Here is a 26,682-nt window from a genome sequence, read left to right as displayed (position 1 = left end):
GATTTACTGGTTTATCTGTAATATTTAAACAGTTTTTTACCATTATGAATGCCTTAAAAAGTCGGTCTGTGACCATGGAATTGCCCATTTACAATAGTGTTTAAATGTATTTTTGTAAGACCACAACATGGGATACGTTAGTGCAACAATAGCATCGGTTACAGCATTTTATTGGATAATCCGAGGTACCGTATTTTTAGCAAACGGAAGTTAAGATCCGGTACTGTGTCCTAGCCATGGCGAAAACAATTTAGGCCTGCACATCAAGAATTAAAAATAAACATGCATTATTGCTCTTCAATGTGAGCAATCTACTACTAGTACTACTAAATATTTATAGTATAAACCTAATTTTGTCAATTTTGATTTTATTTATTTAATTATTTATTCCACACCAACAGCGATATATCGCCACTTACAGGATGGATAAACTATGACAATATAAAATTATATGTAGAATTAAAAATATCAGTATTGCAAGGATATGTTACGTAAAATTAGATTTTAAAAAATACCAAAACTATTATAAAAAATATCAATATTGCCATTTTTAAAACATGAGTATAGCAAGATGGTAACCGAGAAGTAAAATGTTTAGAAATATTACGACTGAAAGGAACATTCAGGAACATTTGACTACTGTACAATACATATAGAAAAAAAAAAACATGTTATTTTTATCTATTTCATATTACCATTTGTGTGAAAAAAATTTCTTAGTAAACCAAAAACAATTGTTTTTGAGCATATAGATGCCAAAGTCACCAGTTTACTTGTAATAAAATTTTCTTAAAATGGATATTTTTGGTTTTTACAGGTTAAATAAAGATAAAAATGGATTTACCTCTTGATAAACGGTTTTCCCACATCGGAAAAGACCCTCGTTTTCAGATGATGCCAAAGCAAGAACGTAAAGTAAAAATCGACAAAAGATTTCAAGATATGTTCAAGAACAAACAATTTAAATTGAAATACACAGTTGACAAACGAGGTCGTCCACTAAACCAGTCCTCCTCCGAAAATCTTAAACAGTTTTATGAACTTTCAGATGATTCAAATGATGAATCTGACAAGATTCAATCAGAAGAGAAATCATTTTCAGCAAAGAAGAAACTTGAGAAGAAAAAATCATCAAAATTATCCAATTCAAATTTGAAAGGAAAACAGAGTAATAAAAAGAAATTAATTGAATTACTGAAGAAAAGGAAAGAAAGATTACAAAAGAAATCAATACGAGATAACAAAAAACAATCTAAGAATGTACTAAATTTAGCAAATGAAGATGAAATGGATCCTTCTGACGATTCTGATGTAGAGTTTGATCCATTAGGAGTTGATGTAGCTCGAGGGAAGGGTAATGTAGAATCAAGTTCCGAGTCAGAATCAGAGAGTGAGGAGGAATTAGAGCATGAGTGGGGGGAACTGGACGCAGATGCTCCCCGGAGTGAGGACACATCAAGGCGGATTGCAGTCTGTAACGCTGATTGGGATCGTATAAAAGCTGCTGATCTGATGGCTGTTTTCCATTCCTTTAAACCTACTGGTGGACTTGTACAATCAGTGAAGGTACTGTATGATCTATTACTTTGTTTTATTGCAATAAGAAGTACCACTCAGCAGAGTGTCTAGGGGTGGGGGAGGTTGGGCATGGCTACAGACCATCTCCATGTGTCCTCATACAGTACCGTCATGAAATATTGCACTTTTACCTGCGTGCAGGCTTTGTAGATACATCGTAGCCTGATATAAACAATCTAACCTGCGCGCAGGCTTCGTAGATACATCGTAGCCTAAAATAAACAATCTAAGCAAGGCTACGCGAAGCAAACCTACGAAGCAAAAGCATGTTGTTTATTTGTATGTGCAGAAAGACTGCTGTAGCTTACTGGAATAAGCAATGTATTGTTTGATAATTTGTGAATGGCAAACACGAGTTTAGACCGTTAATTTAAAGTATGGAGCTGTTTTTCAATAAGAAAAACGTACACTTGACTTCATGGGGGTCTCCTCTTCCACTCGCTGTCCACGACAGGAACTCGTTTGTACTGCAGTATTATTTTTTTAAATTAATTAGCCTAGGCCTAGCTTATTTTTTACTTAAAATTATTTTACCTCATTTAAAATGTCAAAAAACGATGTCCTCAATGACAATACACACATGTGAAAAGATTGTTCATCAAATATATTTTGTAGTCTTGATTTAGTAAGATAAATAATAAATATAAAGGAGAATTAACGTCAGTTGATTGTAAAATTACCGAATGTCACATGGAAAACCCAATGGAAAGTCAGAGTGCACGCCAATCAGAACACAGTAAAGTGTGTTAAAGGTTAACCTCGTGGCAAATGTTGAAAAGTTGTGAGCAACAGTGAGTAAAAACGGAGTAAATGCGGTCTTAGCATGACTAGCCTTAATTCGGCAAGGTAGTGATTTCTATACTTCCATTTAGTATTGGATCGCTTTGCAGGTTGTTCTGCTTCAAATTACGGTAAACAATAAACAACGTGATCTGTAGAAATCATAATAATTTGTACATGATTTGTCATCAGTATTATTTAAATGAAGAAAATTCCTACTAGCAGAAGAATAATATCAGATCAAAATTCTCCGAATTGGAAAGTTTACCAGTATAACTATTGTCTGCTCTCCTCCTCTATAGGGGAAAATGTAGGCCGTACGAAAGCCTAAATGACATTGAAATTCGAACATACTGAATGCCCACTAGGTTACCCTCCCAGCTAGCGAACTAAACACAGTTTTATAACATGATCGATTTAATAATAAGGTAGGATATATAACAAAACAATAAAGTTCTAACATTGTTTATTTAGTAAATTGCAACATTGCTTACGTGTTGAAAGCTGGTAAACTATATTTCAATATTGTTTACGCATTGTTTATCAGCCCGACGATCCAGCCTACGATCATTGCAAAGCTAATTAAAATAACAATGAACTTCATAGTGGTTCGTAGCTACGTTCAAAACGTACCTACGAGCAGATTACGAGAGGTTACGCGCAGATACGAAGCGGTAATTTGTGTCTGTACTGTATGCCTCATTCTAAAAATTCTCTTTCACATTCTAAAACTAGATGCTTCTCCCATTCATTTTTTTAATTGAATAAGCCCTGCATGCCTCTTTCTCATTCCAAATCAGTAGCCACACCCCATTTGCGCCGCCATTCAAAAACTGCATTCATTCTCAATTTTCTGTTCCTAATTCCAAAAATATGTAGCCATGCTCCTTGTCAGATAAATAGTCTGTGTATAATTTCAATAATTTATTAGGCTTTCAACTGAAATGCAGAAAAAAAAATTATCTTGCAATTTACAGATTAGAATAACTTTGAATACCTCTAAGAGCTAACTTCACATTCCTCACAAACAGTGATGATGAACCATTTAATTGAATGTATTTTTTAATTTCCCATAAATTGTTTATTGATAGTCAATAATATCAGAAATTAATAGTTAACAATTACAGTATTTCTCATAAATCCAACAAATGTATATATTTTAACTAATTAAATTTCAGTTCAAGTCTTCATTCATCATCAAATCAATTTACAAACCACAAACTTTAAAAAAAGACCTTGGATGAAGTAAAAATGTTTTATTTTAAACTAATAAAAAAATTACATGTGACAATAAAACCTAGCCTACCCTACCTAATTAATTAACTATTAAACAATCAATGATTAAATACAAGAAGTTTAGGACTTGATGGAAATTAGTTTCAATATGAATCTAAAATTTTCACTAATTATCCTTGGTTCATTTGTTTTCCTGCTTTGTTTGCCATGGTGTTTGAATGTTGTTCTGTTATGTAAACTTTTTAATGCAGGGCTGGAAAAAGCTCATGACCGTGCGACTGGCAGTCGGAGGCAGCCTGTCCCGGAGGCAGCCTGTCCCGGAGGCATTTTGGGAGTAAAAAATACAAAAAAAAAAAAAACTTTTGGGTTATATAGTGTACGGAAAACATTTGGTGTTGGAGACATTTTATCGAGACAACTTTGATGGTCGGAGGTACAAACATTTTTTTTCCAGACCTGTTTTTATGTATATTTTATGAACTGACTAAATTCTTTCAATCAATTAGGTTGATAAATGCCCCTTCCACACATTCATGATTTATGCTATGATTGAGCATGATTTTTCAATTTTTGAAAATTGCAGTGACGTCATACTAATTTTGTGGTCAATCACAATTCACCGTAGCGCACTGTACTAGATCTTGATGCTATTGCGATGGAGCCTGATTTTTTTTTTTGAAATGCAAAAAATAGTGCTCAATTATAGCTGTGAAAAAAATCTTGGTCTACCGCAGCACAATCGGGGAGTGTGTCGTAACATCTTGTGCATTCGCACTCATTGGTAGTGGCCACAATACCTAGAGCAGCAGCTTGCATATATTGCAGGTTTTTGAACATGGTGAAATATCAACAACTATGGTGAAGACAACATTCAACATACGTAAATTGCAACTTTTTTGTCATGTGATTAGTTGAATCAAACAGTTGACTTGTCAAATTGTGTTGATGCCGTGCTTTCATCTTTGTGAAATCGGAGTGATTTCGTAATACAATTTTACCTTTGTCTTAATCGTTATACATTTGTCAGCGTCCTGATAGCTTCTTGACCAAACGTAAAATTTGATTGGACTTGATTTTGTTGCGTATGAATCAGTACGGTAGAGCATGATTTTAGAACTTTTAAAACTTGTGCTTTATTGTAGCAAAAATCGTGAATGTGTGAAAGGGCCATTAGTATTTAACTATATTAACTTACTGATTAGTTTTTTTCATTTATTAAATGTGACTAACTGTAGTTTAAATCTAATTATGAACTTAGCTAATTTAACCAGATAAACTGTTTCACTAATTATTAAATATAATTCAAATTAACTATTAATTATCCAAAAGTAAACAATGTGTTTGTCATGCAGATATATCCCTCTGAATTTGGTCTCAAGAAATTGGAAGAGGAAGACAAACATGGACCAGTCGAACTTCTCCAAGACGACGGCAAAGAAATAGATTGTGAGAGTTTAGAAGGACAGAAACTACAGATGGAAAGGCTGCGAAAGTATCAGCTGCAAAGGTGGGCGAATGAGAACGAACAAAAAACTTGCTGACTCAATTAAGGTGGCACTGATAACATAAAGATCTTTCATCTGATTATGTGAATATTTTGTCAGCTATTGTAATTGCTCTTCGATTAGTACTTAGTACTTACTACTTTATTTCGATAAGTTGGTGTAATTTTCCCTGGAGCCTCATTCCTGAATATTGGCAGTGATTTCATTGTGATTAAGCAGATTCGTGCGAAAAACAATAATGAATGTTGTGTAGCTCCACTGTCACATTTTCTAGTCCTTATTTAAAAACATGTTAGTGCACTTGGGTTGTGATCATTTTTGGGGAAAAAGTTATTATCTATGAATAATTTTCCCTTGTTTTTACACCTTGAAGTGTAGGGTCGGTGGTACTACTTATTATTGGTGTCTGAGATACACTTACAATAAGAGACCTGTTTTTTTTTTTTAACAAGCTACAATAGTTTCCAAGGCTACAATGTGTAAAGGTTATTACCATTTTTTGGATATAATAGACCATCAAGACAATAATGAGATTTTCTTAACCAAATGTACTTGACAGTATTTTGGAGAATAGACTAAGAATCTAAGTCCTAAGAAATTCAAATCTAAGTATAAGATTTTAAGATGCTATCATTACTACCGCTGTGGTAGATATAATAACAATTAACATCAGCGTCACAAATCACATTCATATTTGTGAGGTTTGTAATGTTGCTGATTGCTGCTAATGTGTAAATAATATACAAGTATTTTTGCTATATTATAAATAAAAATGAACATTTCACAACTTTTTACCTTTGATGTATTCCAAACTTTTAGGTTACGATATTATTATGCTGTCGTTGAATGCGACTCGCCTCAGACAGCCGCTGCCCTATATGAAAATTGCGATAACCTCGAGCTGGAAACTACTTCCACCAGGCTGGATCTCAGGTAACAGGGCACAAATTTGTTTAAATCAAACTTCAATTACCCAGATATTTACCCAGTGCCTTTATTATACTTGGAGGTATTAGATTTAGGCCTATGCCATTATTCAAGCATTGTGTGATCATTCAGTCTTAACTATTTCCTCTATGATATGATGGACATTAAACCACTATAAAATTATTTGAAATTGTTTATTTACTGTACATGCAGCTAGTCTATGCAGTGCATGAAACTCAAACATATAATATATAGCACATTTTTTACTACATATAATTACTGTATTTATTACTTATGCTTTCAATTATTTTTTCTTTATGATCAGGATGGTATTACAGATGTATTGTCCCTTCCTAATGTCAAAAAATCATTAAAAAATAATTTTGAAATAAACTTGCTCATATTGCAATAGCATACAAATTATTAACTTGTGCATAAAAATTATTGAATTTAAAAAATGTGTACCCTGATTTTTAAACCAAATAATTATAATAAAAATAATAAAACACTTCCAGTGACTGGAAGTGTTTCTATCATTTTTCGCTGTAAACTGATAGGTAGATATTTTTTTAATATTGTACACTAATTTCTATGTTTAATTTGATAAATTTTATGTTACTTCAAAATGGGCAAGTTAATTTCAAAAAATATTTTTATGATTTTTTTGGTATTTAGTATGGGACAATACATCTTTAAATACTGTGGTACTAACATTCAACAATTCACCTTTTGCGTCTGATCAGTCACGTGATCTGCATGCGGTACTTGCTTTGTTATTGTTTTGAACGCTAGAGTTAATACATTGTAAAGATAGCAGCTCGGCGACTGTTTTTGCTGAATGTGTCTGTTGTTAAACGACACCATAATTGTTGTTTATGTACATTTAACGTTAAATTTCTTTAACCAAATTACTAATAAATGTTAGAACATTGGACAGGAAACGGCATGAAAGATATCGATGGTAAAGCCTGAACATAATATTAAGAGAAATGTTCACGGACGCTGTGATAGGCCTACAGTTAGAGTAGGCAGCTGCTGTAGCTGCTGCTGGCCACACAGACATGGACCTAGAAAGGATTCTTAAGGCTTGTTGGAATTATACTCATAGCCAAAAGAAACGTCTAGCACCACAAACAATATTTTTGAATGTTACACTAGAAAATAACGTTTCAAAATCAAATAAAACTTAATATTAATAACCCACCCTAACTGACTAAGGTGATTGATTGTGTGCAGCGGCGGCCCGTGTACTGTATGCCTAGCCTGCCAGGTGGATTGTCCTGAGACATTCATTTGTCTTGGTGATCAAAGTAAACAATTTCCATTTAATAATTAGTCATGAATTATGAAATATAATATAATATATAATATACTGTAGTTTATAGTCATAAAAATACTAAATTGGGAAGTGTTTGTAGGATTGTGGATTGTGCAGAACTAAATAATACAATTGGCTAGCATAGCATTGCACAAGGTATGATTTCAAGCCTAAAACCACAGCTTAAAATCAACTTTATTTTTAATGTTGTTACTTGTTTTTAATTATGTACAGTGATAAAATATCATAAAAGTCAGCTATATAGTATAAACTAGCTTTTGATTTTTTTTAAATATTATATTCTCAAATAAAGTACTTAGCAAACAAAGTCTGACCATGATTTAGCTTCACTATGCGGTATCCAAATGTTTTGATTTAATAACGCATACAGAGGACAATTTACAATACAGCTTCACTATGCGGTATCCAAATGTTTTGATTTAATACCGCATACAGATGACACTTTACAATACAGCTTCACTATGCGGTATCCAAATGTTTTGATTTAATACCGCATACAGATGACATAACTGCCCTGAAGTAACCAAGCGCAAAAGGTGAATTCAAATAGTTCTCTGTATCACAACGAAGGCTACCATTTCAACAATTAAAACCAAAAAGAGCAAAGTTCTCAACCTTCCGTGTTCCTTTTGCACAATGTAACACACTATTCCTTTTCCATACCATTCCGGCCATTTGGAATATGCTGCCGATCGATACACAATTCAACTTCACTAAACAGTGTACTTCATCCTTCACCATGGGGATATGGGAGGGGGATGGGGGACTGTAGCTGTTGGGCAGAGGCTTCTGTAAATTTTCCCAGCTACTCAAATGAAACTATTGAATACATTGAATAACTTTTTACAAAGTACTGTATATTCATTCGCTGTGGGACCCTGCAGATGCCTTGTGTAGTATCTTGTTTCTAACACCTGTGTAATAAGTGCTATATAAATGTTTACATTATTATATTATATTTATTATTTAATTTTAACAGGTTTATCCCAGATGATGTTACTTTTGACCATGAGCCCACAAGTTATATAACGGATGCTGGTGACATGACAACCTACAAACCGTCAAAGTTCAAAACGACCGCACTACACCAATCAAAAGTTGAGTTAACATGGGACGAAACTGATAGAGAACGAACGAGGATTATGCAGCAAGCATTTGAAAATGACGAGTTCAATGATCAGGATATGAAAATGCTCATCGCATCCAGTGATGATGATGAAGGTTTGTTTTGCATGTGTTATTGATGAACTTTGACCTGTAATATATATACTTGCAGAACATTTTGTAATGGATGTTTGGAGGAAGACTTAAATGAGACCAAACAAGGCAATTGAAATGCTTATATCAATGCCACAGTCCTGAAAAAATAATAACTATATTGCCTATCATTAATTGCTTGTTCATTAATTTGCTCTTGGTTTTTTATATTTTTCTACAACTTTATTTATAATTTATCTACAGTAGAACCTTGTTTTTACATACCCCAGTTATACGAACCCTCAGTTTTACGTATGCCTCGTATCGACGATGACGTCATCAAAAACCCCGAAAATATTCAAAACAAACAGCCCTTTTCCAGAGCAACCATAAGTAAAAAGGGATTTGTTACTTTATGTCTGCTTATTAATTCAATACTATAACAATAAACAAACAATAAGCAACATATTTTCATTAAACAGCAACGGTACTGGGTTGTTATAACCCAAAACGACGGGCCTGAGCAAGATGAACAACTACCGACACGTCGCGACGGTGCTCAAAATTATTGCTTTCCTCCTTATCTTTGTGTGGAAAACTCGTCTAATCGACTTTTCTACACGAAGCTAATTGGTTGGCGCGCCCAGTGCTGTGCACGTGGTTGCTGTTTCACGTACACGAATGCTAATTGGTTGGTTCGCCCAGTGCAGTGCACATGGTTTTAAGTTTGTCTCAGCAGGCCCAGACAACACCACAGCTCTGTTGTTTAAAGAATAGACATGAAGGGGAATTCCCAAGTTATACCTTTGTCGTATACAATAGGTAATCTTACAATATTTTCATGTTCTTCAGTTAAATAAAAGATATAAAGTGATGAATTAATACACTAGACACATGGGACATTGTAAAGTGATGAATAAAAACACTAAACACATGGTTTTATTAGTAGGCCTAGAGGCTACATCTAGTCTAGGCCTAGGTAACCGTTCGTTCGTTGATAACATACATTTTTTGAGTGTTACGTACATATTAGGTCAAAGGTCACCACAAATTTAACTCAACCTCAATTTTATGAATCCCCCGATTTATGTACGCCCTCCGGTCCCGTACCTTACGTAAAATCGAGGTTCTACTGTATACATTAAGATTTGTCATATGACAGTGTAGTCAATAAGACAATTAGTTAAAAATGTTCTTAATTATATTTAAAAAATGCTGAAAAGTGGTTTCTGTATCTGCATAGTAGAAAAACTGTCCAAGTCTCATGGTGGAACCAAATGGATAGGAAATGCAACCATTTAAGACAGATTAAAAAGGGCCTCCACTCGACAGTGATTGATTTTACTTTTGGAGTGTCCTGTCTCTTTTTTTGTACTTTTGTGATTGTTCTTTGCCGTTTCTGTTTATGTACATTTTAATTGTTTGAGACAAATAAATGAAATGAAATTATTATATGTTATTATCCAAGTTACTCATTGTTTATCCATATTAGATGAGGAAGATATATCCGGAGTTGAGAAAGGAGTCGCTCGTTCTAATGATGAAGACCAAATAGCAAAGTACAGAAGTCTTCTGAAGGAAGTGAATGAAAAGGAAAAGAGAGACCCGGAAACGAATGAGATGGAAATGGAAGTATCATGGGAATCAGGTGCGAATCATTTCTTACCAATTAATTTAGAAGTCATTCCCTTTTTTTTTTAAACTCTTTTTGCTGACTCCCCCCTCCCCCTAAAGCCCTGTCCATGCTATCAAACTTTATTTGACAAAACATGTGATATGCCTAAATATGGTCATGATGACATCACATTATTACTATGTATAGGTACATCATGACTATATATGGGCATAAAACAGTTTTTTGTCAAATAAAATTTGATAGCATGGACATAGCTTTAATGAGTACATAATAAAATGATTGTTGTCATTTTGAGATCATGATTTTTTTTTTCATGTTACATACACTTTTATCCCCTCTTGCTAGCATTATGTTTTGTACTCTTACGAAAAAAGTGGATGACCCCTAGTTTAAACTAGAAAGTTGGCTTATGCATGAGCATGGGCTTATGCTTGGGAATATACAGTAGTATTAAGATATTTTTTTAAAATATTTTAAATAGGCTTAAAGGAAGCAACTGAAGCATTAGTAAAGAAAAAAATGACTGAAAAGGAAGAGCAGCTGACACCTTGGGAAAAATACATGAAGAAAAGGAAGGAAAAGAAGATGGAGAAAATTGCAAAGAAACAGAAAAGTGTCAATCAAAAAGTAAGTAAATGCACCAATACATAGTTAAGCGAGACTTTTTTATTCCTTGTTTCGCGTACTTATTTTTTTAAAGATCATCGGTGTTAAAGTTTATGGGGGTGGGGGGGGGGGGGAAGTGGAATAAAAATGAAAATAAATTTTTTTTTTCTTATTTAGCAAATAGTTTTGCCAAAAACATCAAGACGGAGGGGAAAATGAAAATAAAATTTTATTGGTGAATGTAAAATAGGATGGTTAAATGCTTCAAATTTATATAATTAGAAAGAAATATACATAACTTATCTTTGGAGATTTCACGGCAGCGGAGGGCGTAATAAAAATAAAGAAAAACTTTTATTTTTTTCTGAAATTTCCACTTTTTGGTGGCGGTGAATGCACTAATTGGCCAAAAATAAACATTTTATTTGAAAATCATCAATATTTGCAGTCGCCTGGTTCGCAAAACAAGGTATAAAGAAGTCTGGCCTTATAATGATAAAGGAGTGTAGCCCAGCCTAGCCTAGCCTAGCCCAAGCCAAGGCTAAGCCCCGACTAGTGGCCATGAAAGAGTTTTCAATCCTAGGTGCTATGTTCAAATCCCTAATTGTGTTTCTCTAACATCAACTTGTGTCATGTGATTTGTTTCTAGTGAAGTAATATACATTGCAAATCACAAAAATTTAATTTGTTGTTTTGAAACACAGTTCCAGGTTCATGGTTTCTAGCGGCAGACTTGTTTCAATCAATGAATGTTTACATTTCACATGTTTCATGATTGTGCTTATATCATGTTGTACAAAAAAAAAGATGATGTGCAGGAAACATTTTATTTCAGTAATAACATTTAAAGAGTTTATGAAGCACCAAATGTAAATACGTTTTCAACCCTTTAAATTGCCATCTCTTGGGATTAAGAATGAAGACAATACTGCTAGGCAAAACTGAAACATAAAATACGACAATAAAACTATTAGGAGACATTTACTATATTCTGTAATGCACTCCTAATATTGCTGTAAATACGATAAAAAGAAAATTATTTTAGGAAGTTTTATTACCTACAAGAACTCCCAAGATACCGCTAGAAGATTTAAAACAGTAGGCAGATTGTAACATGACCAGAGCGATTGCCACGATGTACTTTTTATTCGCACCTGTATAATATAGAATGAGTCCATTTATAACAAATTGTACTTTTTATACAGACGCAGTGAGAAGAATGAGGTCGTTATGCACAAGGAGTTTATGTGGGTCGTTCACATTTGCATGTTGATCAGTTACTTCATCTGCTAGGTCTATTTTCACCCAGTTGTGTGTGTGAAACATTTATCCAGCATGGGAAAATTCTCTCTGAAATAATGTAATGTGGACATTCCATGCAAAAACTTGTGATTGTTGTAAAGGCCCAAAAAATAGAATGTGTTTCTTGTCCATAATTTTTGAAAAAGTTTTGTATTTGATAGCTTTCATCAAACAAAATTCATGTCCACGATACCAGTGCCTCCTGCTTGAATTTGCTAACCTTTTATATATTGCAGTGTATAAACAAAGGTTTTCTGATGTATTATTTTATACAGTAAAATGTCCATTTTACGAACGTCCATTTTACGAACGTCCATTTTATGAATATACGATATTACGAATGGTCTTTGCCCCTGATTACATCATCATCGACCAATTATTACCGTAAGAAAAGTCAGATTGCACACGTGCATGTAAACAACACCATTCAGCGATCTAACAACTAGAAAGAACACCATAGAAAGGTCCATAAAACATACAGATGTTTGAATAAGAGTTAAAATTGCTTCGGCATTATTATCCAAAAATAAGGAGTTTGCTTCTTGGAGGAAACTTTGTACTTTTTGCAACTGACATGATCACGATCTTCTGACCCAGATGGTAAAGGGGTAAAGGTAAAGGTAGGAGAATAACCCATAACTTGCAGCGTCATTGTGCTGAATTGCGTATGGGCGTGGTCCGTGACTATCTATCAGCCGTAAAGAGGCTGGTAGATACATGTTCACATCATTCCACAACGACAGGGGCTGAAATGAACCATAACATTGGAGTAACCCCCTACTCTTCCGAAAGATGCAATGGGCTCTTTAAAGTGCACACGAGCCAGAAGTATACACTGGACCTCTATTTTAAGTCCTTATCCGAGAAGACTTGGTTCTACCAACCGAACCATGGGCGAGCAGTGGCTGGAACCAACGCCGATGTTAAGGCTGTAGCTAGCGGCGCCCCTGCCTTGCCGCTCGACTCGCCGTGATGAATCCTGTTTGCCTGGATGATTTTTGATTCTCCTCACCCATATGAATCCTGTTTACCCGGACGATTCTCAGAATCTCTTCAGCAAGCTGCATACAGTAGCTATCGCTCATATGTCTTTGCCTACCACAATTTTTCTTATGTGCTGAAGTTCCGACTTTACCTTTCCGTATGTTCTCTTCGTGGGATCTACAGATGCTACCCACTACTACAACCCATGCTCATGAGTTGGCCATCACCTACACACAATTTTATTGGGTCTATTTTGAAACAGCACTATCAACGTCTCGCAAATTTTCAATGGGGGACGTCCAGCGGCCTAGCCTTAGCAAATTTCCTTCTTCCAGACACATATCTTCTTTTGATTACTTCAACAACCAAAATCTGTGCCTTCTTTATGTGCGTGCCCCTATGTTCTGTTGTTTTCAAAGACTAGCCTAGGCCTCTACAGCAACATGGTCGTGCACCAGTCGCAAAGCACAGATAAACCAGGATAAACACTAGTAAAAATGCCTAGGCATCTGGATGTCCCAAGTGGTAGCTGCCAGGTTCTCGGAAATTTTTATTTCAAATTTAGCTAAAAAGGTGTATATATGCAAATTCTTACCTGCATTTTAAAGGAAAAATATTCCCTAGATCTGTTACAGTGGTGTTACTGTTTATAACAACATATACAAGTAGAAATAACACTCTAAATTGGTGAAATAATTTCAAAGCTGTTATTTTAACAATGGGCTTACAACTTCAACTGCACAATACACAAGGAGAAAAGTCAAGAATTTTATTATATAAAATTTAATTCATTCAAGCTCTAAATATTATACCAAAAGTCAATTAACATCTTAATCGACAGTTAATATTCAATCAAACTGATTTGGAAAATAGAATTTGAGGATGGCATTAACAAAATTGAATCTTGTAAATTAAATTTCAATGCACAGAGCATTTAAGCTCAGAGATAAAAACTTATTTTGCATAAATTTGTCTTTTTGCTGTAAAATTTGTGATTATTCCACAAGATAGAATGGTTTCAAATTGTCTGTTTTTTATTGATAAAATGAAACTAAATCTTTAGGCTCAATTAATGTTGATCCCTTTCAAATGTTTATGAAAGTCCTCCCTTTGTATTTAATTCAGGTGATTACTTTCTATGAGTTAATAGCTGAAAATTTTATGGCAGTATTGTTGCTATTTTTATTGTATATTTTATTGTTTATCTTCCACCACCAATAAAAATGGAGTGTCGAAAAGGAAGCACCTTTGGCATAAAGTGAACGGACACTTAAGACATTACTATGCAGTAAGCCTAGATTTCATACAGATCAATAGAATTTTATAAAACCAACAAATGTTGAATATTTTTTTCAGTAACTACTAAGGGTGTAGTTAGAAGTAGTTTTATTCAATGAATTAATTTTACAAATGTAAATATATTTACTGCATAATTTAAATATTAAATGTAATGTGATTTATTATACAATAATACAACCTATTACAGTTAATATTTAAATTATTATTTAAGTGTGTTGATTAATGAATATTTTAATAAATAATACTATTTTATTTAAATATATCTACTATAGTATAATTAATTTTTCAATAATTTTTTTAATTCATTAATTTATATATCGGTTTCTTTTTCAAAGCATAAAACAATCAAAATACAAATGGCAGCCAAAAGGCTGACTGAGGCATTCATCTACAATAAAATTTCATTAAAAAACTGGACACATTAAAAAAAGACAAGAAAAACATTAAAAAATACATGTGTAGAAAAGTAATTATAGTATATTCAAAATCATCACATCTTTACAAAAGAAAAAACTTGAAAAGTATATTCATGATTCTTCAATATTGTTGCTAAACGCCAGGGCTGGAAAAAAAAGTGCGCCACAGGCGGTTGGCGGTCAGAGGCAACATGAATGTCCCAGAGGCATTTTGGGAAAAAAAGTTCAAAACTGTTGGGCTAATAAGCCTGTATATTTGGTGCTGGAGGCACCAAATTGAGACTCTGATTGTTAATAACTTGGGAATAATGTAATCTACAGCAGCTAGTCCGTTTTAATTCATTTTAGGAGTGCGTTCCTATAATGTAATATACGGTATACCTAATATAAACATGAGAAATAAATATGCCAACTAGTTTGTCTCGTCAATGGCTTTCGATAATCTTTTTTACAGCTGGCTAAATTTATTGTTATGTTAGAAAGGGTAGGTAAGCTGAGACGAAATACATTCTATCAAAAATTTGATCAGATTTTATTTAAGTCAATACAATCAAAAGATATATACTTCAAAAGTAACTAAAGAATCAGAAGCAACCTTTTCCAATTGTCTTTTTCATATTTCGTGTCTTAATCATTGTGCTAATTATGACATTTGGATTCCATTGGTATCACAACATTTGAAAACAAAATTATTTTTTCAATTTTTTTGTCTGAAATTTGGGAAATATCAAAGATGACAGATTTGCAGTAATTGTTTTATTCTATGAAAATGTTTATCTGTTTACTAATTGTGTTTTCTGCCAACTGTTTTCTAACAAGCATATTGGATTGTTTGTATTTAAACCAAAAAAAAAAAAAAATTTTGTATCCAATAGTACAAGTGAATTATTTTTTTTTCAAAGGTTTAATTATGAAAAATCTAGGACATAGCATAAATTTTAATTGTCATAACTATGAGACAAGTATTCGCAAGTCTGAGGACTGCAATGTTTGTTCCCATGCATCTTTACTGTAATCTTCCCATTTTCAATTATGTACGAGCATCTTATTAAATTTTCCTAGAAAAAAATACCCCTTTGATTAAATGTGTACTTGAGATGTGTATGTTTGCTGATATTTTTACTATTCATTGTCGGTGTGGCGATGGCTTGAGGCCATTCACTCTGCCCTATTCAGCCACAGACACCGAGACAGCAACAGATGCGCCCTGACAAAGAAAGAATTGTGCGTAGGTGATTATGTTCAAGATAGAAAGCAATGAATTTGATGTAACTTCAAATTAATAGACAATAATGAGTATGTAATAACTAACTATTGGGATGACGATTTCTGTTGATCTTCTAACAATGTACGTCATGATTAATTATTTATTTATAACAAGCTGTAATATCAATTAACTTGAGTATTCACTTCAAATATATTATGACTTTATGATGTCTGTAATAAAAACTGGAACAAACCTTCAGTACTCAATTAAGCCAATGAATTGCATATTTAAAAGGATATGTATCAACTTTCAATGATGAATACAGTGTAACATTTTTATTTACTACAAACTTTTTTACTATGAATATTAAAAATAAAGACTTTGTTTAAAAAAATCATGTTATACTGCAAACTCCCATGTCATTACTGTTTATTTATTAGTCATCAACAATAATATAATAATTTGAATATGTAAATTAGATTTTAGAAAATCTACTAATAATTGCATATTTGTTTGTTTTTTTTTTATTTATAGATCCAAAGGGAAAGAAGAGGAAAAGAAAGGAGGAGGATATGAAACCTGAGGAATTGGAAGAAAAAGAAAGAAAAAGGGTAAAAATTGAAAATGATTTTTACAAAATGAGTCACTACTTTTTAGATTTATCTAAGAATACCAAGTACTGTATTTGTTGCTATCATCTGGTCTGACAAGAATAGGAGGACTAACTGTAGTCTTAGCTACTTGTGAGCCTCATGCAATACTAAAGTTAAACTAAGTTTTCTTTCTAGATATGTGTTTGTTAAAATTTTGTTAAACCCCCCCCCCAAAAAAAAATTCCAAAATATATTATGTGAGCCATTGTAATTCTGTATTTCTTATATTCATGATCTTTAGGAATGCTAAATGTGACAAAAAATTTTTATTTTATTTAATGAATAGGCCGAGTTGGAACTGCTTCTTATGGAAGATGAAGATGATGGCAAAAAGCATTTCAGTCTAGATGCCATTCTTGAAAATGAACAGACGCTCAAGAAGAAAAAAAAAAAGAAGATAAAGAGCGCTCCCTTCCAAGATGATTTTGAAATTGATGTGAAGGATCCACGATTTAGTGCAGTTTTCACCTCCCATCATTTTGCCATTGATCCTTCTGATCCGCATTTCAAACGGACAAAGGCAATGCAAGCTCTGATTGAGGAGAAGCAGAAACGAAGAGGTGATAAAGAAAAAGCATTTGAAATTGAGGGTGCAAACGAGGATGCAAAGCCAAAGAAAGGTGACAAGGAAGAACTTAGTATGCTGGTTAAATCTATAAAAAATAAAACAAATCAGTTTCATGAACGTAAAGGCAAGAAGAAAAGCAAATTTAAATAAAATGTATTTAGAATAGTAGCTGGCCCATTCAGTAGTCTGATGAAACCTGTTGATTTACTTGTTTCGGGGAGACAACTGACAATAATTGAAGTCTGTCTCGATTTCCAGGAGACTACCTCGACTTGCAAGAGACTTTAGTGTAAGAACTAGGGTGCTTATTGTAGTTGAGGTTATTAATATTAGTTCATGTGTATTACAATAAATTTCTTAATAAATTTTAAAAAAATGATTGGTTATATAAATTTCAGAAACTCAAATTAGGAAAGTAAAAATGATTACCCATATTTGGGACAATCCTAGAAATTTTCAGAATTCACGAGCAGGCCAATAATTATTAGAAATCTATACACATTTGCAAAAAAACCATTACAGACCCACTTACACCATCAGAGTAGAGAGTCATGCATTAGGCATTGGTAGATTTAAGCCCAGCTGGCCGACTCCCCCTCCCCCATCTTAAATTTTTTTAAATTTAGAAAAAGATAGAGAAAAAAAGAAAATAATACTCAAATGTAAGTCTGGGAGTGCCAGTTCCGGTCATCTAGAATTGCCTTTAATTATAATTTTTCTTACTACCATGGTTGGTGCTGAAGTGTCCAGACCCAGACTGTCCTGTGAAAATTGCTCCCTGGTCCCCCTCTGTTTCGAATTCCTGGATCTGCCACTGTTTGGTGCTGTTTTAGGTCGTAAATGCTTTGTTTTTAACCTCAACCATTTATTATGTAATGTTGATACGGTATTTTAAAGGAAAAAAAAATTGTAAATTTTAATAAGGTTTATCGAAAAGATATTTATTAAGCTATTTAATTGTGGTCCAAAATAGGCTAAAATATAATAGGAGAGATAGCATTACTGCATATGTTACAAACTTTTAGAGGGCAGTATAGAGTAAGTGAAGTCAAATTTTACTTCAGGTGAAAAGGAAGATGTGTATCAATTACATGGCAACGTGATTAACAAGTATTAATAATGATGCATCAATTTTTAATGCTGATTAATGAAGACGATCAGAAATGTTAACAAGACGCGGTCTATTGTGAGTTGGCATTTTATTAGTTGACACGCAGCTTGAGCAAATTATACGCAAGTATTTCAATCTCCCAAAAGCACAACACAGAAATTTCATCAACAAATTTTGCTAGTCATTATTACATTAATTATCTGAAGAATTGGGAAGTACAAGAATTGTTGTGCAGCTGTAATTCCAATATTATTGGTTGTGGGTTTGAATCCGATGTTGGTTACATTGCTTGTGTTATTGGTCTCCTGTCTCAGTTCCTCTCCCCTCACCAACAACTTGTAACTTGGATACATAGCAAGCAATCAAGATTTCTCCCTTCCCAACCTTTAGGAACATAACATCGAATGAGTTTTTCCATTTTTCTTAGTGCTTGAGCACTGTGGGAAAGAAAGTTTTTCTGGCAGCTTGATATCTGGTAAACAATGGGTATTCAAGTTTACTACCTTGCATTATGCAATATAAATTCTGTAGCATTGCTAAACAATGTAACAACATGCAGTCAGCATTCTTGTGTTTACTTTTTAACACGCTTTAAGACAAAACATTGTAATGAATTGAAAATATTCATGGGAGTATGCAGGATTAAGTTTAAGATATTTGCACAGCCTGAATAAAGCTTTAACATTGTATAGTGAAAAAAAAGACAGAATTTGCAAATATTGATAGTTAAAAACAAATAGTAAACAATTTTACAATCTTCCTTTACAAACAGATTTTATATCTTTTGGGGGTGTTTGACGTCAGTAGTTTGGAAATATTCATGAATTAATTGAGAGCGGTGGTGGTATGCTGCCCAATGACTTGTTTCTTTTAATGATGTGATGCTTTAAAGTACTTTTACCCATTGAAATATATTGAATATCAGATGACAATCATGTGGTGTGGTTTTTTTTTCTGCCAATATTTAGAATGATGATTTGATGTGAACTGGGATCATTGTAAGATCATGTTAAACTACAAAAGCCAGCCGGTACAAGTCCATTTATTTTCTTGTCTGTTAGACATTGTTTGATCGCAAAAAACTTGAATCTTTCTCCCATTTCTTTTGGATCTGTGAGCATCTTGAACCCGGACACCAAATCTTTTTGTTGCTGTGTAGATGCATTTACCATCAGTACCTGCAGATAAAATAATTTTTTCATTTCTTCATATTTATCAAAGTGTAGGAATTATGTAATACATGAGGCTTGCCTTCACGAAACCAGCATCAGTGTCAAAAAAAAAAAAAAATGAAAAGTGACTGTTTAATATACAGTTAAACTTGCCTAAGACAAATAAAGTCGATCTAATGTTACATGCCAAATTGTTGTGTTTTCCATTAATTAACAATCTGAAGTCAAATAATATTTCAATGGCATTTTTTATTTAACTTAAGCAAGTTCAACTGTATTCTTAAGCCCCTATCGCACTGGACTTAATTTGGTCAAATTAACCGAGTCACTGGCTAAATTGACCAAAAAAAATCCAATCCGAACGTCGGTTACAATTCCCTCAGGGTTAAATTAACCAAGCCGAACGGTTAATTTTACCGACCTCAGCCTGCCCAGTAAAACTTACCACGGTCTCGGTTAAACTAACCACGCTGGTCAAGAAGTCCAATCCGAACGTGCAACACGGTTAAAACTTCTTCCATGTTGACACTGCTCGAACAAAACCGGAAGTTGAAGTCACAAACTAGCGCCCTCAATAATATTTGTTATACACAAGGTTAAATCTTGGTAAAACTAACCGCGTGAATAATCCAAGTGCGAACAATGGTGAAATGTACCCATGACTTTGGTTAAAGTTACCCTTTTTTAAATCCAGTGCGAACAAGGCTTTATTCTCTATATTGTAAGCTTTAAAATGATGGGTTATTTACAGGAATCAACTAGTTATTGCCAAAGTTAAAATATTGCGGCTCCTCTGTACTTAAGTATACAATACTGGCACATTCTAATGCTGATTACTTGCCTCATATTGCATTTCCATTCAATATTGAGTGACTCAAAACTTACAAGATTAACTACATTTGATACTCTGAAGGCAAACACTGTAACCACCAAACCACAGAATTAATCCAACATTTCATATTTTAACTATGCATCAGATTGGTCCCGTAAGTGTATCAAGATTCAAAATAACTATATTGCAAATTTAAGGAAAATTTGAAATGTACAGAATAATTTAAAATAACAATATTAAAAATGTTTAAAATATTTAAAATACTCCAATTAAATTTTTTTGATCTTATGCTGTACCAATATTTACATATGCGTTCACAATTCAAAACAATTTTGTATTTATACATCATTACAATATAAAACAAATTTAAAAGAAAAATTAATTGAATTTCATAAGCATACTTTTTCTTAATAGTAGGAGAAAATTGCACATTTCCCATAATTCATTTCATTTCTTTTTTTTTTTTTTCCTTATTTCTTTTTTCCCTTTTTCTTTCTTGGTTTACATTTTCAATCATAAGCAAAGTGATACAGCACCAATACTCCAATTAAATTAGTTAAAATAAGAAAGCAGGAGGACACATTACAACATTAAAATAAAAATGGGAAATGCACAAAGCTTAAAGGGCATAAATAAGGGAGATATACAAACAAACAATTATACTGAGTAATTAATACTTTTTTTTAGGGGAGGCGGGGGGAACTCGCGGAGGAAGACTTCACCACTTGGCAAATACCCCATGATTTAAAATGAAGTCACGGGACCACTTTGTTCTGACTTTTGGCAACTTGAATTCTAGGAGCTCGAAGGTTATAGTTGATATTTGTTTTACCAGGTCTTTAATTTTTGTGAGCCAGCCAAAAAATCTTCCTGTTAAAAATATAAAAATCATGTGACTAGTTGTATTGTAAGTACTACATCAAAATTTAATCAGTCAAGGCATATTTTATGTATTAATTTTTTTTTTGCAAAAAACTATCATCAGCTACTTACTTTCAATCGTGTTTCAATTCCCATGTTGCGTAGGAAATAATTCTGGGTTATAGGGCCATACGTGTCAACTTGAATAATTTATAGTTCAGTTGATCGATAAAAGTTGCATGTGAAAAGAAAGAGATAAACATGAAATGTAAAGTTTTTATCATGTGTACTTTTCAGAGGATTAATTTCAAGTTACAGCTTATAAACTTGATAATGAAATTCAATATTTGAAACACTAGATTTAATATTGAATTAAACAGTTCACAATCTTTACAACGAAATAAATTGATAATTTATTTAAGATGAATGAAATGAACATTAGAAATTAGAAATATACATACGTATATTGTATATTTTTTAACCCCTTTTTAATGTTTTTAGCCTTTTTAGCCATTTTAACCTTTTAGCAGACTTTTATTGTTTTGCTGTTTCCTCTGTGATTTTATCTTTTGTGTCTTGTTTTAACTTACATTTTAACTGTGAACAAACAAGAAGAATTTCAAACCATGTTCTCACTGTGTTTGACAATAAAAGTTGAATTGAATTGAATAGTGTTAACATAATTATCACATTATTATTGCACAGAAAATAATTCTCGGTTATTAATTTATTATTTCATTATAGAAAGTCTGGTACCTTGTACAAATTATAACAGCAAAAATCTTGGATGCTCTGCTGTCGTTCACTAGCAACTATAGAGGGCGCTATTGTGTATTTTTTGTCTGTCACACATGTATAAAGATATAACAATATTGCTTTATTGGCGTAAACTTAGTTATTTAAGGCGTGTGCATAGATGGCAGAAGGTCCCAGGTTAGTAAATGTACCATCTCACCTGACAATCCTGACATTAATCGAAGGTAAGAAAAGTCGACATCAGCAGTTAAGTCCGCAGTACCGGGTTCTGATAGGACATCGTGTAGTTTATGATCTTTAAAACCCTGCCACAAAACATAATTTTTAATTTGTAAAATATCAGATATTACTACAGTAAATAAAATATTACTACAGTATCTTGTTATTGATAATAAAGAAAAGTATTTGAAAAACTGTTATTTTAAACTAAAATATTTTGCCTGAAGCACTACCTACACTGACATAACATATACTTGCTATCTGGAGAATAACACTATCTAATGGATTAACAGTAAATAGTTATCAAGAAAAATAGTTTCTATTTTCAATATTATTCCTGTTAATATGAATATGGCTCTTCTTTATTTCTAACCCTTAGTGTATCATCTTTATCACCATCATGGCCATAATCAGCAATCAAAGCTGAACCACCATCTTCTCTTATTCGCTGTGCAAGATTTTGAATGATAACGCCTGCTTCAGGACAAACCTCCACACGATCTCTTTTCTCGATTTCCTTCATTCGAAAAATAAAATGGAATATACTTCATACTGAATTGGAAACTTAATTTCTGATATATTTCACAGATATTTCAAATATATATTAGAACTGCAATTGCAGTTACTTTGATTACATTGGAAAATTAATTTTTTAGTCTGTAGGGAGGGCCCATGTTTGACTGACGAGAGGAAATTCCCTCCTGATTCCCTGTTAGCATTGGTACTGTTTACGTTAAGTGATTTACTATTGGCCCGTATACCTAAATATATAAACAAATCACTCATATGTCTATCTCATCATGAGGTAATTTGAATTAATAGGCCCAGTGTATGACATGTATTCACTTTATCTAGTATATATCTAGTAGAGTAATAATCTCCACTAATCGTGTGTAGTAGATAACATACATTAATATACACAACAGATGATGCAGTTTTTGCATGTGCCAGCACAAATCGTAGGCCATGTGGTCCACCATCTTCATCAATATCAACTAGTATTTCCCTCCAGCCACGTTCAGATCTCTATTGGCAAATCACAACACAGAAATAAAAAAATTTTTAAAAATGGAGAAAAAAGTTACTACAGAAAGTACCTTAAATAATAATAATAATTACTTTATTTAAACACAGAAAAACTTGATCACCCAAGGGTGTTTTTCTTCAAGGCCGTGCAAGGCCAAAAGTGGTAAAATATAAAAATACAAAATACATAACAAAAGTATAAGCAATAAAGAATTTGATTAAGTAATAAATGTGATTAAAATGTGAAATTAAATAGTATCTTTAGTTTAAAATAAATCAAAAACATATACATTAATTAATTTAATATACATACAGTAATTGATTATATAAATATATTGATTAATTTAATATCAGAAGTTAGATTAGATTAATGATTTCTTTAAATTTATTAATATTTGCTGAATTTCTATACTCATCAATTAAATTATTCCATAACTTAGCACCATGGTAAGTTAAACTTCTTATATTCTGTTTTAGGTTTTTCAGTATATAAGACATCCATTGTTCTTGTATTGTATTGTGGATTTCTTAAAGTAAATCTGTCCCTAATAGATTAATGATTTCAGTAAAAGAAAAAAAAAAGTAACAGTTTTCCAAAAATATAATTTTATTACCTGAAAAATGTGGACTGGTAATGCATCAAAGAACTCATGAGCAATGAAACAGGAAAAGCCTACACAACACAAGCAATGGTAGAGAATGTGAAACAAAAATTAAATAAAAAAATATAAATTAATGCACTGCAGTCAATTTATCTAACTGCACTGTGGAGGGCTAAATCTGAAATACATATTATTTGTATTTAACCTATCAGTATGGATGTTTTGTTTCATCACTCAGTTATCTACTGACATATAACATGACAAATGTACTGGGGTTGGGTCCTGTTTGTAAATGGTTGTTGGTGTTCACAGTATTTTCACTATACCTCGTGGGACATCATTTAAGTTGTAGTGCCAGGTAACAGGGATACCAAATCTACTGACAATTTCTTCTGAAGGAGATTCCAAGATTTTATGTTCTCCCTTCCCTGCCCCCATATTTCCTCTGTGTTCTTCCTTCCCTGCACCTGATAGTTTAGCCTTTTGCAGCTCTCTCATCTTTGGACTGACCTCAACCAAGTGAAGAGATACATCTTTCACAAGATGATTAAATTTAGAAAACACCTGCAATAAAATAATAAAACAAGTTTTAGAAATAACAATAATATTAAACGAAGTATAACATTTAATAATACTAACCATGCTTCTAAATTCTAGCTAACCCTTACCCTGAGTACATCCTCAGCTAACGTTCCTCTTCCAGGGCCTAGCTCAACAATGTGTAACCTTGGAGGGCTACCAGCTTGCATCCACTCATTTAATATCCAGATACCAATAAGCTGCAAATACAACAAACTATTCAGTTTACTTCTTTTATCATTATTATCATATTATAATCAATTCAATGTTTTTGGAAAAATACAAAGCAACAATGGCTATATATGCATGAAAAATACAAAAGAGATAAGCAATGTGGTTCCACTCATTCATGATATAAGATAGAATTCAATTGTAGAAAGACATTGTGTAATATTTTCTTATTTATAGTACCAGGTAATAGTAGTTTAGTTCTCATTGTAATCACATAGTCCTAAGCATCTGATTGGTTAAGAAGCGGGCAATAGAAAGTACTATTTCCCTGAAAAATTGTACTTTATTGACCTGTCGCGATGTGCAAACTCTAGGCCCAGTTAACATCATGCTGCTGATGGTAAAGGAGACTGCGACCTTTACGACGAGATTGGCCCTTGTCCGTGTGTCACGGATCAGCGAGTAGACGATAAAAAAATATGGAGGCTGGTCGGTTTGAGATAAAGAAGAACTAGCCTGGGCCTAGCATTACTTCTTAATGCAGCTGATAGGAAAAGCACCATAAGAAAAATTAAATATGTAATATTGCAAGACGATGGGTGCTGTTGAAATTTAGGAAATAAGCAAAGAAGAGCTAGACACACTCTTTGATTGCCTAGCTAGTATAATAGTAGAGAGTTGTTTTGTCGAGTATTTGCCAGTTTCTATTCGACTGGTCATCTTCGTTAAGTAGGATTTTACCACTGCCCAGATGGCTGTGGTTTAACGAAAAATGACCAGTCGAATACGGCCATTGACTGCTCTAGATTCGGGGAATGGTGAAATCTATGCCCCTTGGTCATGTGAAGACCGTAGCCTATCTTCCCTCGAGCTTTCGGCCATCGGGAAGATAGGCTACGGTCTCCACATTCCCTCGGGGCAATAGATTTCACCATTCTCCTCATGAGCAGTCAATATTTGTATACTATAGCATTGGACAGTTTGAAGAATATATTGCATTTGGACCGGAAAAGAAAATGACAGGGTATTAAGTATATTATTTAGGTCAACCTTGTATTTATTAATTAGGCTTAACCTCTCAAAACATTCCACTGATTTGAATTAATTAATAATTGATCTTTACCTCTCCAAACATTTGACTGATCTCAGGTGAAGTTATAAAATCTCCATCTCGACCAAAGACATCTCTGTGCATGTAGTATCCCTGGCAATCACAAACACATGAATTTTTATGAAGAGTATCAACACAGAAGCATACAATATATATTTAAAATCCAGTCTGTAATATTTTCTAATTCACCTGTATATAAGCATTAAATGCCACAACCAGAGAGGGGTTCAAAACTGAAAAAGGATGGGGAGGGCTGGTGTTTCTAAATCCTGTTGAAACATAAGCTGAATAGAGAAAGTGGTTAACTTACATATCTGGGATTGGTGAGACACTCCTTCATATATTGTGCAATTGATATGGGGCCAGACAACTTAATCTTGCTGTGAAGAAACCTGGCAAGTTCACTTCCAGATTTATTAGTTGTTGAGAATGTGTTTTTCAACACAGCTTTCCTACCTGTTAATACAAGATTTAAAGTACTACTGTATGTACAGTATGTGCTTGCATCTAATACTAAAAAATAATAGTCAAATATACCATAGTTTACTAGTCTAGTAGTACTTTACTTACTTACTTGCTTACTTTTTCGAAAGACCTTCCATTCTATACTTTATAGTGCAACCTTTCAAAAGGATGCAGCACTACAGAATTTCCATGAAAGAGCAAGCATTTAATCTCACGCCAGATGCGACAAGAACTTGGGCCCAGCCAGCCCTTCGCATAAGACCAGGCTACACGAGACACACGGATCACAATCACAACATTGATACTACCAGACTATAATCATCATCTTAAGCCTAGAATCTTCCCTATCTAACATATAGAGAGCCTACTTATTTATGAAATGTTTCTTACCAGTCAGGAAACACGAACATGCAAAAATACATTTTCTACGGAATGACTGCATCATAGAAAAAATATTAAGATTACAATCTACCAAATTTTACAGAATCATTCCACTAACTGTGTATATTTCATTCTCACCACCGTGCCACACTCTGGCCATGTG

The 26,682-nt window shown here is 33.3% G+C and overlaps 2 protein-coding genes across 4 annotated transcripts in view; one reads left to right on the top strand and one right to left on the bottom strand.

Moving 5' to 3' along the window:
* LOC117107370 (ESF1 homolog) overlaps positions 1-19,276 on the top strand; it is a 20,665-nt gene extending 1,389 nt beyond the window's left edge. Inside the window, exons 2-9 of the mRNA XM_033249028.1 lie at positions 818-1,566; positions 4,947-5,101; positions 5,919-6,032; positions 8,345-8,586; positions 10,055-10,210; positions 10,680-10,829; positions 16,547-16,623; positions 16,952-19,276. Of these exons, the coding sequence (XP_033104919.1) occupies positions 835-1,566; positions 4,947-5,101; positions 5,919-6,032; positions 8,345-8,586; positions 10,055-10,210; positions 10,680-10,829; positions 16,547-16,623; positions 16,952-17,383 (2,058 nt within the window). The 5' untranslated portion in view covers positions 818-834 and the 3' untranslated portion in view covers positions 17,384-19,276. The remainder of the gene's footprint in view (positions 1-817; positions 1,567-4,946; positions 5,102-5,918; positions 6,033-8,344; positions 8,587-10,054; positions 10,211-10,679; positions 10,830-16,546; positions 16,624-16,951) is intronic.
* On the bottom strand, positions 17,946-26,682 carry LOC117107376 (protein arginine methyltransferase NDUFAF7, mitochondrial-like). 3 transcript variants are annotated; one of them, XM_033249035.1, is made up of 11 exons: positions 26,529-26,682; positions 25,984-26,129; positions 25,686-25,766; positions 24,481-24,591; positions 24,139-24,376; positions 23,825-23,883; positions 23,094-23,210; positions 22,558-22,701; positions 22,165-22,270; positions 21,342-21,409; positions 17,946-19,522 (listed from the first exon to the last, which is right to left on the bottom strand). In XM_033249035.1, the coding sequence occupies exons 1-11, from the start codon at positions 26,581-26,583 to the stop codon at positions 19,349-19,351; spliced, it is 1,299 nt and encodes a 432-aa protein (XP_033104926.1). In that variant the 5' UTR covers positions 26,584-26,682; the 3' UTR covers positions 17,946-19,348. The 3 variants fall into 3 exon arrangements, with proteins under 3 accessions (XP_033104926.1, XP_033104928.1, XP_033104927.1); XM_033249036.1 differs by lacking the exon at positions 17,946-19,522 and adding an exon at positions 20,253-21,218; XM_033249037.1 differs by lacking the exon at positions 25,984-26,129 and having other exon boundaries at positions 26,529-26,659.

Source organism: Anneissia japonica, unplaced genomic scaffold, assembly GCF_011630105.1.
Source record: "Anneissia japonica isolate Jap-2015-1 unplaced genomic scaffold, ASM1163010v1 scaffold9668_len1562885_cov226, whole genome shotgun sequence".
Taxonomy (NCBI): Eukaryota; Metazoa; Echinodermata; class Crinoidea; order Comatulida; family Comatulidae; genus Anneissia; species Anneissia japonica.
Note: the sequence above shows the minus strand (reverse complement) of the source record. Positions and strands in the feature narration are given on the sequence as shown.